Source organism: Phocoena sinus, chromosome 1 (assembly GCF_008692025.1).
Source record: "Phocoena sinus isolate mPhoSin1 chromosome 1, mPhoSin1.pri, whole genome shotgun sequence".
Taxonomy (NCBI): Eukaryota; Metazoa; Chordata; class Mammalia; order Artiodactyla; family Phocoenidae; genus Phocoena; species Phocoena sinus.
In genome coordinates, this window is record NC_045763.1 from 164,054,386 (window position 1) to 164,068,751 (window position 14,366).

Here is a 14,366-nt window from a genome sequence, read left to right on the forward strand (position 1 = left end):
GTCAGAAACATGGGTTCAGTTCCTTATGCCACCACATACTAATTGTGTAATCTTGGGCAAGAGATTTAACCACTCTAACCCTTAGTTTCCTTACTAATAAACTGTTAATAATACTACTTAAATCTCATGAGGTTGTTGATTGTATTAAATGAGAGGGTTCATATAAAATCTTTAATGTAGTGTTTAGCACACAGCAAAAGCCAAAAATGTTAGCTATGACATGCTCACTTGAGCAGTCACTAGTCATCACTGGTTGAAAACTAAAAAATAGCAAAAAGTTTAAATTTATGTTGTCATCATTTGCACCCCAATTATATAGGGCCTGGTGAACATGGCCAATGCATCTGAAATGCAAAGCTGATGGGAAATTAGAAGAGAAAGTATATTTTATCAGTACTTGAAAATGTTTTTTTAAATGGCAAGAATGTAGCAAAATTCGTTACCTAGTCCAAGCTAGTATTGTTTGCTGCCGTAGGCCAGTAAATGGGGAGACAAGTTGTTGAAGCAAGGAATAGAGACTTTATTTGGAAAGCCAGCCAATGAAGAAGAAGGCTTCTTTTATTCTAAAATGGGGAAGAGGTAAAGTCCTGGTTCTGGTCAGACCCCAGAAGGGATGTGTTGTTTTCCTTCCTGCAGTTATTCACACAGGTGAGCCTGGTCAGGATGTTTCCTGTGACTTAAACATAGACTGTCATTGGAAAAGCTGTGGATGCACAAGGAAGGTACAGAGGAAGGGTGGGAAGGGTACTGTGCAGAGCAAAGCTAAATTCTTTCAGGTGTTACCTGTTTTCCAAAATGAGCTTGATTTGATTAATTGACATACAGCTGGAAGACAAGTAATAACTTTCGTGTTTATGGTAAACACAATGATGAATGAGGATAAAAGAGACAAAAGGGCAAAATTAGGTTGTTAGTTGTGTGTTTGTGTATCTCTGGAACCAGTACTGAGCTGGTACTATGCCTAACAGCAGATGCTCAGTAAATGTATGGTCTAGCTCCCCTCTTTCCTGGACCCCCTGTTTCCTAATGAAAGTCAGTACAATAAGGTATGTGTGAATCAGAGAACAAAAAGGTAAAATCAGATCAAATTGTTCTTTGTTGAAAACTACATGCTTGCTTTAGGCTAAATTCTGATGACCATCATTTATTCTTTTTTCCTTTTTTTCTCATTCAGTTTTCCAGAACATTGACAAATACTATTGCCCTTGCTTTCTGAGACCTTTGCTGTCTGTAACTTTACTCTTTTGTAACTGGGTAATGTGTCGAGCAGTCAGAGGTTCTCCTTTGCAAACATTATCATGAAGAGGATTGGAAAGAGAGGCAGCTAGTGGCAGGCCAAATTTGTTTCCCTTTAAAATGCAGTGGTTCACACACTTTTTAGATATCTTAGCCAGGCTGACAGTCTGACTCTTAGCATAATCAGTGTCGCTCCTAACTAAATAACTAAGGATGAGCTGTGCTTTAGATTGTAAATCTACATCTTTTTATTTAAATTTCTCATTTTAACTGATTCTTAATCTGTTTGTTTTTTATTGTGGTAAAATATATTTAACATAAAACGTGCCATTTTAAACATTTTTACAGTTTGGTGGCATTAAGCACACTCATATTGTTATGTGACCATCACCCCCGTCCATCTCCAGAACTTTCCATCTTCCCAAGCTGAAACTCTGTACCCAGTAATCACTAACTTTTCATTTTCCCCTGCCCCTAGCCCCTGGCAACTGCTGTGCTACTTTCCGCCTCTGTGATTTGACTATTCCAGGTAGTTGTTGCTTATATTGTATCTTAACTTAACTGTCTCTGAACTCTATCTAGTTTATGTTTAAAAAAAGACTGAAGGTGATTGTTGTCCACACTGAATGTATTGGAACTTTATCCTCCTTTCTTACTCAATGTAGTCTTCAAACTAAGCCTCTGGTAGTTTCAGTTGGGGATGATGAAAACAACGTAAACGTATTTAATGCCACTAAACCATACACTTAAAATGGTTAAGATGGTACCACAATAAAAAAAATAAAAGCAAAGCCTCTGGTGCTTCTTAAATTCCTCTTATAGCAGATTCTAGGGAAAAGCTTGGATGTTTTTATGTTGGTAGGAACATTCATGAAACGTTTGTAGTGAACTTAGTTTTTCTAGTTTAAAATTTATAAACTTATTATTTTTAAATTTCAGAACATAGCAAATGTGCCTAATTTACAAAAGAATTTCAGTAGTTTTATCATCACAGAACATGGATTGATCAGAAGACTATAACATGGATTGATAAGACTCTAAATGTGTTATCCTATATGTAGTCTCTCACTGTTCTCTTTTAATCCTTTCAGTTCTCCTAAGTCAGATAAAAATCAGAAGTAAATCACTGTGAACTGCCTTCTTTAGGGTTATTCTTTTGGTGAATGATCCTTGAACTTTAAGATTGAAAAAAAATGTATATACTTAACCATGCTGCAGTACAGGGAATACATTTATGATTGTCTTTTTGTGATATTCTTATTTCTAGTCAAATGCACCATGTATCCTTTTTATTGATGAAATTGATGCTATTACCCCCAAAAGAGAAGTTGCTTCAAAAGATATGGAACGAAGAATTGTAGCCCAGCTCCTAACCTGCATGGACGGTCAGTTTGAAATAATGAATTCATTTTAAGAAAATGAATTTTCTTTTTTTAGTGTAAGATGTGAAGATATGAAACATTCAAGTAGCATAAAAGAGTAAAAACAAATCTTTTTTTTTTCATAAAAGATTGCATCGTTAATTTTTGGAGTATATCTTACAGTTATTTTTAATGCATTTACACACATGTATAAATACAGTAACATTGTTTTGCTTTTTACAATACTCTGATTGCACCATACACACTATTCTATAACCTGCTCTTTGTATCTTAATATTTCTTGGAAATGTTGCCACTTTAATGCATTTGTATCTACCTCTTTTTAATTGCTGCTTGGTATCCTTTAGGATAAATTTATCACATTGTACTTAAATATTTCCATTTTGATGGATATTCAAGTTGTTTTGGTTTTTGCTTTACAACAAGTTGTAGGGAATATCCTTAAATGGTCCTTTTTGATACACATGTATTTTTCTAAGACAAAGCAGTGGTTAAAGAGTGTACATTTAAAATTTTTATAGAAAATGGCAAATTGCCTTCCAAAAAGACTTTGCCATTTACATCTTTACTGGCGCCATACGAGAATCACTCTTTCTCCAGATCCTTCACAACTTTGAATTGTTTTAATTTTTGCCAGTCTGAGGGATGAAAATTGGTATCTTTGTTGTAATTTGCATTTCCCTGATTACCATTGATGTAGATCATCTTTCCATACTTTTTTGGCTATTCATATTATTTCCAAAGTCCCTTTTCTCATCCTTTTCCCATTGCTCTATTGAATTTTAAAAAAAATTTGAGTGAATATTATATTTTAGTATATTATGGAAACAAATCTTTTGTTAAATATACTGCAATTACTTCCTATCTGTAATTTGTTTTTCAATTTTGTTTAATGGTTTTCGGATACAAATTTGGAGGAAAGGACTCAGCACGAGTAGAACTTTTGGAACTAAATCTTACCTACTGTGAAATAGCATGTTTTATGTACATAAGAAAATTTGAAGTAATACGTATTTTTCATTCCTTGGGATGCTAGGTTGTAGATTGCTTATTCTGCTGTTTTATTTTTATGTAAAATTTTCTTGCCATGTTTTAAGGACTGTGTTCTTTTTTTAAAATATCTGCATCAATTCTTTTTTTTTAAATTAATTTAATCATTTATTTATTTTTGGCTGCATTGGATCTTCATTGCTGCATGCGGGCTTTCTCTAGTTGCGGCGAGCGGGGGCTACTCTTCGTTGTGGGGCGCGGGCTTCTCATTGTGGTGGCTTCTCTTGTTGTGGAGCACAGGTTCTAGGCAAGTGGGCTTTGGTAGTTGTGGCACGTGGGCTCAGTAGTTGTGGCTTGCAGGCTCTAGAGCGCAGGCTCAGTCGTTGTGGCGCACGGGCTTACTTGCTCCGCGGCATGTGGGATCTTCCTGGACCAGGACTCGAACCCTTGTCCCCTGCACTGGCAGGCGGATTCTTAACCACTGCACCACCAGGGAAGTCCCAGGACTGTGTTCTGAATTATCATTATTTTATTGAAGCTAATTTGTTATCAGTTATAAGATACACCATTATTTTATGTATCTCTGAGAAGGAAAATGACAAAACACCAATCAAAGTATGACATAACACTTATCACATTGATAGTATAAGCATTCTGATTTCAGAGATATTAAAATGTGGAAAAATGAACAAGTACAGGAATTAAGCAGACTACTTATTACTAGAACATTACTGAAAGCCCTGTCAGTTGGGATTTTTGGTGTGTCTTTGTATGTGTTTTAAGTTTTCCCTTTATAAACCAAAGTAAGAAAAACAGTAAATAATTCAACTTACATAGTCATCCTTTTACTGAACTGAACTTGGATCCAGTTGCCCAATGCCCAGCAAAGCCAATTTACTGACACTGGGTTGTGGTGAAGGAAAGTACAGTGTTTATTGCAGGGCACCAAGCAAGGAGAGTAGGCAGCTAATGCTTAAAAGACCCGAAGTCCTGATGCTTTCAGGCAAGGTTTTTTAAAGGTGATATTAGGGGAGGGTCTCAGGGTACCTGATCAGCTCCTGAGCATTTTTCTGATTGGTTGGTGGAAAGGTAACAGGGTGATGTTTTGGGAATTTTAATCGCCAGCCAGTCTGGGGGCTCTGTGCTTGTGGTCAGCATGTAGTTACCATCCTCCACTGGGTAGAGGGTCTTAGTTTCTGTAGAACCACTGAAAGGTATGCATCAGATTGTTATCTATATATCCCTTCTGGAGGAACTACAAGTCCTGTGACTCTGTTGTAATTGTTAGCTGCTTGGGTTCACTTTTTAGAACTCTGAAAAGGCCAAACAAGAAGCAGAGGACACAGAGGGGCTTGTACGCAGGAGGGCTCTGCAGAGTCCTGCTCGGTCTCAGTTCTCCCTTTTCTTTGATACTCCTTAATCCTGAGGGGAACAGGGGTGGGACAAGAAAGGGAATAAAATTTTGCATAGAGATGTTAATCATATACTCAGTGGAGGAACTCGGTTTTACGGGGACTTGTTTCTTTCTCTCTCCCCAAATAGCCTGTACCATGTGGTCATTTTTTTCCCTACAGTTTGAGAATTTTGTAAAACCTTATTATTAAATCAGAGTTTATAAATCTGAAATTGTAAGAAGTTAACACTTTTAGGTAAATTAATATGAACAAGATAATTAAGGAGACCACTTAAAAAAAACTAATTTCACCTAATTTTAAAAACTTAAACTCAGACATAATTCTAATTATTAAGAGCTGCGAAGGATCTTAAAATATCATCATTTGTTTATGAGGAAACTGATGCACAGAGAGCTAAGGGCCAGATACATACAGTGAGTCATTAGCAAAGCATAGGCCAGAATCCAGATGTTTATTTATACATATGCAATTAATGAGCTACCACAAATGCTTTATTTATGAGAGCTATTATCCCAGAAACACATTAACTAGTTTTTGTTTTTGTTTTTTTTACTCTGTGTAAAAACAAGTAAAACTTCATTTTTTTAATAATCAGAAATTCATACTTTTGACTAATGTAACTTCAATTTAAAATGATCAGATCCTCTAAAAGTGAGAAAAAGAATGGGATTTATCTTGTAGTAAGTGGCCAATCGTAGCTAGGGTCTGATTTTTATCTTTCTAGCTTTTGAAACAGCACTTGTGTTACTAAGTATTGACTTCCTGTGGAAGGATATTTTCATTACTGAAGATATAACAGATTTCCGTGATTGTTCTTGTTGAATTCTGTTATTAACCCTTGCTATGTTCAGAGCATATCACCAAGACTGTAGTGTCTGAGCAATGTGAACTAGAAAAAGGAAGCAGACTCCTACCCTTGGTCATTGTTTTAGCTGTGAGACGGAAAGCATCCCTGAATCAGCAGTGGAACGGCTTTGGCTCTATACCAGCATTAGTGCAGGGAGGGTTCAGCATAGGAACATCTTCCTGTGACTGCAAGTTTGTAGCCCGTGGTGCTATGTCAATTCTAAGGTGTCACCTCGTTTTCTGTAAAGTAGTTCTGCTTGTTCAGGGATCTCCCCTTGTAGTGTGAGTCTCTTTTTTAGCTGATTCCTTTTATTCAGTTTTCAAAAAGTATTAAAGAGCTTTTTGTGTCGCTCAAACGTATACCTTATGCCTCTTTTCTTTTCAATTCAAATTTATCCAAAGAGTAGTCACTGCCAATTAAATATGTTTCTATTTCAGTTCTATTCTGTAACCCCACCCCTAGTTGTCTCTCTGCCTCTACCATTCCACTGAAACAGGCATAGAAAACCCGTTGATGATCACCGTTGGCCACATCTTTTGGTTTGCTCTTAGCCCTCACCCCTCTGAACCCACTTCTTACAGTTGTTATCTGGGGGTAGCGATTGTACCTAGAGTAGTTCCTGGCACAGGGTGAGCACCCAGTGAGTGTTACTGGTGGTGGTTGAGAGCATTTGATACTGTGATCGCCTTGTCCTTGTTGTTGTTATCACACTTGGCTTGAGTAACACTCTCTGTCCTTCTGTTCTCTGACAACTCCCTACTGCTTTCCTTTACTTACTTGCCTCCTTTTCTCCATCCCTTAAAGAAAGATATCCCATAAGGATTTACACTTGATCTTCTTTTCTTCTTGCCCTCCCCACGTCCCAACTATCTCCTGTTCAGTGCATTGAAAAACTGTCAAATTACATCTCTAATCTTAATTTCTGGTAGGCTTGCAACCCATCTTCGCAGCTGCCTGTCAGATACTTGCAGGTGACTGTCCTACGTCCCCTCACACTCGGTGTGTCCGGAGTTCCACTGGCTTCCCCTGTGGCCCTTTCTGCATGTCTGACCTCCCTCCTGTATTTCATATTTAAGTTAACAGCATCCAAACTGAGTTGTCTTTGTCTCTTCCTTCTCTTCCGCCTTCACATTGAATCATTTGCTTAGTGCTTTTGATTCTATCTACAACTTGGACCTTAAACTGGGCTTTTCGTTTTCATCTCCTATGTTCCTCCCTTCGCTCATTTCTCACCTGATTATTGCATTCAAATCACAACAAACTTTTGCATTTATTCCTCTTTACTCGATTCAAAATTATTATTAGAGTTATCTTTCTAAAATACAAATCTTACCAGAGGAACCTTTCATGGCTTCCTGTTGGCAAAAGAATATACTCTAAATTCCTCACGACTTGGCTGATAGAGGACTTAGTTACCTGTGAGGGGATGTAACCTCAGACTCTCTGCTAGTCACCCCTGGTTCAGTTGAGAGAAATAATACTTGTGGAAAATACACTTCAGGCCCTGCATTCTGTCCATTAATAAAAATCTGTATCTGGATTAGGCCAGAGCAACTGGAGACTATATTGTATTCCCCGATCTCAGTGCCGTGAGTCTGTTTTGAGATACATACTACTCTGTCTTGCCAAGGCTCCCTATTGGTGGACCACTCACCTTGTCTTAACATGCCACACCTGTTTGTACCTCTGTGCTTTTCGCTCATTCCATTTCTTCCATGTAAAATTTCATTAACCTATGTTTCAGCTTATCAATATCCTATTTACCCTTCAAGCCTTTTCTAGAATGTTACCTCCTCCCTAAGTTCTCCCTGATTCCTCAGTCTGAATTCATATCTTCCATCGTATCACTGTGGTGCTTTGTTTATGCTTACTGTGCTTCAAATAGATTGAGCTGCTTGAGGACAAAGTTTGTATTTTCCTTACATCTTTCCCATACTAGACATTTAGTGAATGTTAGTTTTATATACATATATATATATTGCTATCAGTGTGTAATACTCTCTCTCTAACCACGTAAATGACTTGTGTAAGCATTATTATCCTTAATGTCAAGTGTCTTGTTCACCACTCATCCTGTGTCTGGTTCTTACTAGATCTGAATGACATGGCCGCTACAGCTCGGGTCCTAGTCATCGGAGCTACTAACCGACCAGACTCCTTAGACCCTGCTTTGAGACGTGCAGGAAGGTTCGACCGAGAGATATGCCTAGGTATCCCAGATGAAGCATCCAGGGAAAGGTATACTCTTAGAGAATGAAGTTTATATGCCACTACATCATCTGAACTGAATGCTTTGAAAATGAGGGTTGAGAAATATGATGTAGCCTTTTCTTTCTCTCTCTCTTTATGTGTCAGTGAAATTGATTTGGAAAGGAAAAAGCCCACATTAAATTAATGCTTAAGAAAACAATTTACGCATTAATACGGCAGTTGTTTCAGGCTGCTTTTTTCAATAGTGATATTGGACTTATGTATCCATACTCATTTATCTGGTCTTATTAACAGTGTCTTGTGTTTTTTAGGTGGCCGATCAGCCTAGGGAGAGTGTCTAGAGCTATGGAATAGTGCTCACTGGTCCACATGCAGGCTAAATCTGAGTTTAACAAGTATTTTAACTTGTTGCACTAATCTGCCTAAGGTCACAGGTTCCCTGACAAATAATTAAATGGTAGCCAGAGAGTTGAAAGCTGTCTGTTTGCTCTAGGACCAACCTTTCCTAGTAATTGGGGTTGAATGTCCATAGAGCAAAGAAACATCCACCAATATCTCAGTAACAAAAATATCTCGGGAGGCACTGTTCAGGCAATGGAGTAAAGAAAATCTAGTAATGTGCTGAAGTACCGTATTTTTTTTTTTTTTTTTTTTTTTTAGCTGAGTTGGGTCTTCGTTGCTGCACGCGGACTTTTTCTAGTTGCGGTGAGCAGGGGCTACTCTCCATTGTGGTGCGCGGGCTTCTAATCGTGGTGGCGTCTCGGATTCTTAATCACTGTGCCACCAGGGAAGCCCTGAAATACCGTATTTACAATGACTTTTCGGCTTAAGTTAGACACTGAATTGCTGTACACGATTGCCAGTGGCTTTTAGAGAAAGTGGTATGTAGTGAAAGGATAGTTAAGGGGACAGTGGAGAAGGGAAGAGGTGAAGGACAGGAGACTTCATGAATGCAGGACATAAAAGTGATCAGAAGACACTTTGGACAGGAGAAAGCATTCGAAAGGAACAGGTCATCCTTACCTTCTTCCCAGTGATTAATGTGACTTCAACTTTTCATTCATTGACATTTTCTTCTTAAGCTGTTGTATTCAGTGTCATCTATAGGTATGCTCATTGCATTCTCACATCTATAATCTTTAAATAGTTACTCAACCATTCAGGTTTCTTTACTAACATGTTTATACCCACAGCAAAATAATATTATTTAGTATTTAAGTTGTTTGTATTTATTCAGCAAACATGTATTGAGCATATAGTTTATGTATATACCACTGGGGTAGGTAATATGAGGAATATAAAAAATTGTAAGTCCTTGCTTTCAGGATGCTTACAGTACAGAAAGAGAAATAAGGCCTGTATCCTTTATCAAGCCTTTTTTTGATTAAGTGCCAAACTTAATGGTAGAGACATAGACACAGTAGAGCCCATCATCCCTGCTAGATAAAATCCTTTGTCCATTGATCACTATTCCATCATCAACAAAGTTCTTAAAGGGCTTTCCTAGATAGCCATATTTTGAAAATTTTCAAGCCTACGGAAAAGTTGAAAAAATAATACAATAAATATCTGTCCTTTAGCTGAATTTACCACTTGTTAACATTTTACCATATTTACTTTCACTCTGTATATAAAAACGTCAGGGCTTCCCTGGTGGCGCAGTGGTTGAGAGTCCGCCTGCCGATGCAGGGGACACGGGTTTGTGACCCGGTCCGGGAGGATCCCACATGCCGCTGAGCCTGCGCGTCTGGCGCCTATGCTCCGCGACGGGAGAGGCCACAACAGTGAGAGGCCCGCATACTGCAAAAAGAAAACAAAAAGACACAAAATGTCATATATTTGTGTGTGTGTGTGTATATTTTATTTAATTTTTATTTTATTTATTTTTTTTTGTGGTACGCGGGCCTCTCACTGTTGTGGCCTCTCCCGTTGCGGAGCACAGGTGCCGGACGCACAGCCTCTCACTGTTGTGGCCTCTCCCGTTGCGGAGCACAGGCTCCGGATGCGCAGGCTCAGTGGCAATGGCTCACAGGCCTAGCCGCTTCGCGGCATGTGGGATCCTCCCGGACCGGGGCACGAACCCATGTCCCCTGCATTGGCAGGCGGACTCTCAACTGCTGCGCCACCAGGGAAGCCCTATTTTATTTTTTTTGCCAGCCCATTTGAAGGATAGTTGAAGACATCATGACACTTTAGCTGTAAATACTTCTCCTGTGTAACTATCATACCATTTTCCATACTAAAGCAATTTAACACTGACAATAGTATTATTTAATACACAATCTATTCTAATTTTCCCAGTTGCCCCAAAACTGTCCGTTGTACCTTTAATCTTTCATTTTGTTTAGCTTTTTTTTTTTTTACCCTAGATTCAATAAAGAGCAAACCTGCTGTGTAGTTGGCATGTCCCTTTAATCTCCTTGAATCTGCCTTTTTGGGGGAGAGAGTACTTTCATGACATTGACATTTTTGAATTGTCTAAATAAGTCTTTTGTAGATCACTCTACAACTTAAATTTATCTGATTGCTTTTTCACGATTAGATTCGGGTTAAATATTTTGAGCAAGAATGCTACATTTGCGGTGAGGTGTCTCAGAACATATCAGGAAGTTCGTAGTGTCAGTTTGTATCGTTGTTGATGTTAAGCTTGATCACTTGAAAGATTTGTCAGAGTTCTCTCCTCTAAAGGTACCTTTTCTTTTGTACTTAATAAATAAAATCCATGTTTCTGGTATCTACAGTTATTTATGATTGCCTTTTGTTGGTTTGTTCAAACTCCATTTTAGATTCAGGAAGTAAATTCTATAGGCATACATTGGTGTTTTATGTAGGCTGTAATCGTCTAGCTAAGTCTTAGACGGCTGGGGGAAGAATTTTCTGAGACTAGAGAGGGTTATTAAATGTTTACTATGTTTAAGGCCAATTGGGAAGAGCAAGGTCAAGCCTGAAAGAAGATAGCTCTTGAATATAATTATGAGGTAGAATTTTTTAAGGAAGAAGTTTTGTTTTTTTTTAAAAACTTTTTGTGGTAAAAAAGCACAGACTTTGCTATCTTAACCTTTTTTTTTTTTTTTTTTTTTTTGCGGTACGCGGGCCTCTCACAGCTGTGGCCTCTCACAGCTGTGGCCCCTCCCGCTGTGGAGCATAGGCTCGGGACGCCCAGGCCCAGCAGCCATGGCTCACGGGCCCAGCCGCTCCGTGGCATGTGGGATCCTCCCAGACCAGGGCACGAACCTGCGCCCCCTGCATCGGCAGGCGGACTCTCAGCCACTGCGCCACCAGGGAAGCCCTTAACCATTTTTAAGAGTACAGTTCGGTAGTGTTACGTATACTCACATTGTAGTGAATCTCTAGAACTTTTTCTGTCTTACAAAACTGAAACTCCATACCCATTAAACACTAATTTCCCCTCCTAAGGAAGTGTATCTCTCTTTTTCTTTCTTTTTTTTAATAGTTTTAAAAAATTAATTAATTTATTTTGGCTGTGCTGGGTCTTTGTTGGGGCTCTCGGGCTCTTTGTTGCAGTGCACAGGCTTCTCTAGTTGCAGTGTACGGGCTCAGTAGTTATGGTGTGTGGGCTTAGTTCGCCGATCAGGAATCGAACCTGGGCCCGCTGCATTGGGAGCGCAGAATCTAAACCACTGGACCACCAGGGAAGTCCCGGAATAGTATTTCTGATTGAGTCTTTGACAAAGGCAGAATACAGTTTTCTTATTTTTATACTTTTGTCTAGCTCTGAAGGCAGAAGCAAACTAGTTATATTATTATATGCAGATGTTAATGAGTTAAATTCTAAGATGGGGAAATTATATAAATAGAATTAATATATTAATAGAATTACATCAGTGTTTATCAGTAATTCTTAGAAATAATAATTCTTAGGAAGTCATTAATTGAAGAAATATTTAAGCACCTGTTGTTTACCAAGGAGATACAATGGTTGGCACTTCAGTCACCACTTTAAATAATCAGAAGTGTGATGAGTACAAAAAGACAAAGACAGGGTCTTAGGGAGGATATATATATCAGGCAAAGCTAACATGGTCTGGAGGTTCTCTTTTTTTTTAATTTAATTTAATTTAATGTTTTTTAAATTCATTTGTTTATTTGGCTGCACCTGGTCTTAGTTGTGGCATGCAGAATCTAGTTCCCTGACCAGGGATCGAACCCAGGCCCCCTGCATTGGGAGGGCGGAGTCTTAGCCACTTGACCACCAGCGAAGTCCCGGTCTGGCGGTTCTTAGGTTCTTAAAGGCGTCTCTGAGGAAGCTGAGATTCAAAGAATAAATAGCAATTAACTGATCACATGGTGAGAGTGATGAGAGTATTGCTAGGAATAGCATGTGTAAAGGCCCTAAGGTGACTGAGAGCTCAGTATGTCCAGGGAACCGGAAGAAGAATATGGCTATAGAAGTAGAGATAGGATGTGGAAAGGCTGCAGAGGTGTACAGAATCCAGCTCACAGATACCTTGGTAAGGGTTTTGGACTTACTCTGTAAGTGGTAGGAAGCAATTAAATTAAGCAGGACAGTGATAGAAACAGATTTTTGTTTTGAGAAGGTCGCTGTAGCTGCAGTGTGAATAAGGAATGACAGGAGAGCAAGACGGGTTGTGGTAGCCCAGTGAGGGAGCTGTTGTGATATCCAGAGGCAATGGTGGGTGGGCTTAAAGAGGTGGGAGTGCAAATCGAGATAACTGGAGACATTTAGGAAGTAGAATCAATAAGTTATGTTTATCAATAGAATATATGTGTGGAGAGGTGGGGGCTATGAACAAGAGGGAAATATTCCCAGATTTCTCGCTTAAGCATCTGATGGTTTTCAGGTGCTTAAGGGGTGGGAAATACTGGAGGATAAGCAGATTTTAGAAGAGGATTTAGGGATAGATGGAGTTTAGAGGCAATTGCAGGATGTCCAGGTAGAGATGTCAAGTTGGCAATTGGACAAATGAGTCTGGATCTCCACAGAAGCCAACATTTAGGAATCATCGATGTATTGATGGCAGTTGGAGTTAAGAAAGGAGATGAGATTGTCCAGAGAGAGTGTGAAGAGAACATGTCAGAGGTTCTGGGACAGGCCTGAAGAGGCTAACAGGCTCAGGATGTAGGAAGAGCAGCCAGAAGCATTGGGAAAATGAAGAGAAAGTTGTGTAATGGAAGCCAAGAGAAGTCTGTGTTTCCAGAGGGAGGAATGAGAGGTCCAGGGAGGGAGGGCTAAAAAAGTGTCTTTGAATTGAGCAGCCTAGAGGTCACCAGTGACCTTAACAAAAAGCTGTTTGAGTGGAATGGTAGAGGTAAACTCCAGGTTGGAATGGTTGAGGAGTAAAGGGAAACTGAAAAAGCGAGAGCAGCAGACTTCCACGGTTCACTCAGGAGAGTCTGCAGCGAGGGAGAAGGCAGAAGGTTGTGGTGGCTTCATGAGGTGGTAATGGGGTGTCTAGAGAGGACTTTTCTAAGGTGGGAGAAGCTTGAGTGGTGTCCTTACAGGTTGATGGGAAGGAGAAATGGGAGGAGCAGGGAGTCAGAGCTTATGTATCGGTGCTGGCCTTAGAACGAGGGTTAATTTGTTGACATGATAGTAAAGGGAGAAAGAATGGATATGCAGGCAAGAAGGATTATCAGTTTGGTACTAGAAAATTGAGGGCGTTGTCTCTATGAATTAAAAAGTGAGATCTTCAGATGAAAGTGAGGCTCATGATGGATAGGTTAGAGGTTTGAGGAGGAAGAAGATCTGAAATTACTTCCTTGGCTAATTTGAGATGACCTGGCTGGGGTAACAGGATTTTCAGGTAGTGTTTAGGATTGGGGTATGGAATGGTACCAGTAGGGCTGGTTTAATGATTTTTTTTCCCATAGCAATGCTCAACGTTCTAGGTTCAGGCACGGAGAAAGCAGAGATTTAGAATTTAGATTAAGAAAGAAATAAAGAGACTATGGACTCTTAAATTGTAAAAATAGGACTATTTGATGAGGCGGTGGTGAATCCGAGAACCTACTGAGGTTTGAAAACAGGTGTGTGGGAGACTGAGCGAAGAGGAGATGCTGGAGCTAGTGATTTCAGAGGTGGGACAGATCCAGGTGCTGATAAGGTCCAGGGCATGACTGTCCATGAAGTGGAGAAGAGGGCAGAGGCAGGTGAGATGGGGGTGCAGAGGCCTTCAGTAGGTGCTGGAACTTTGAGTCATTGAAGGAAATTATCTGGGAATCCAAGCGCTGCCCGTATGTCCTGTGCTTTTTTCTAGATGTTTAACATTTCCCAGCTTTAGTTTATTTATCTGAAATACAGTA

General features: G+C 39.4%; 1 protein-coding gene across 3 annotated transcripts in view; it reads left to right on the forward strand.

Moving 5' to 3' along the window:
- The window catches only part of NVL (nuclear VCP like), a 103,800-nt gene that overhangs the window by 17,597 nt on the left and 71,837 nt on the right, over positions 1-14,366 (forward strand). For all 3 annotated transcript variants that reach the window (XM_032635632.1, XM_032635638.1, XM_032635645.1), the window contains exons 11-12: positions 2,504-2,621; positions 7,964-8,108. In XM_032635632.1, coding sequence (XP_032491523.1) covers positions 2,504-2,621; positions 7,964-8,108 — 263 coding nt within the window. The remainder of the gene's footprint in view (positions 1-2,503; positions 2,622-7,963; positions 8,109-14,366) is intronic.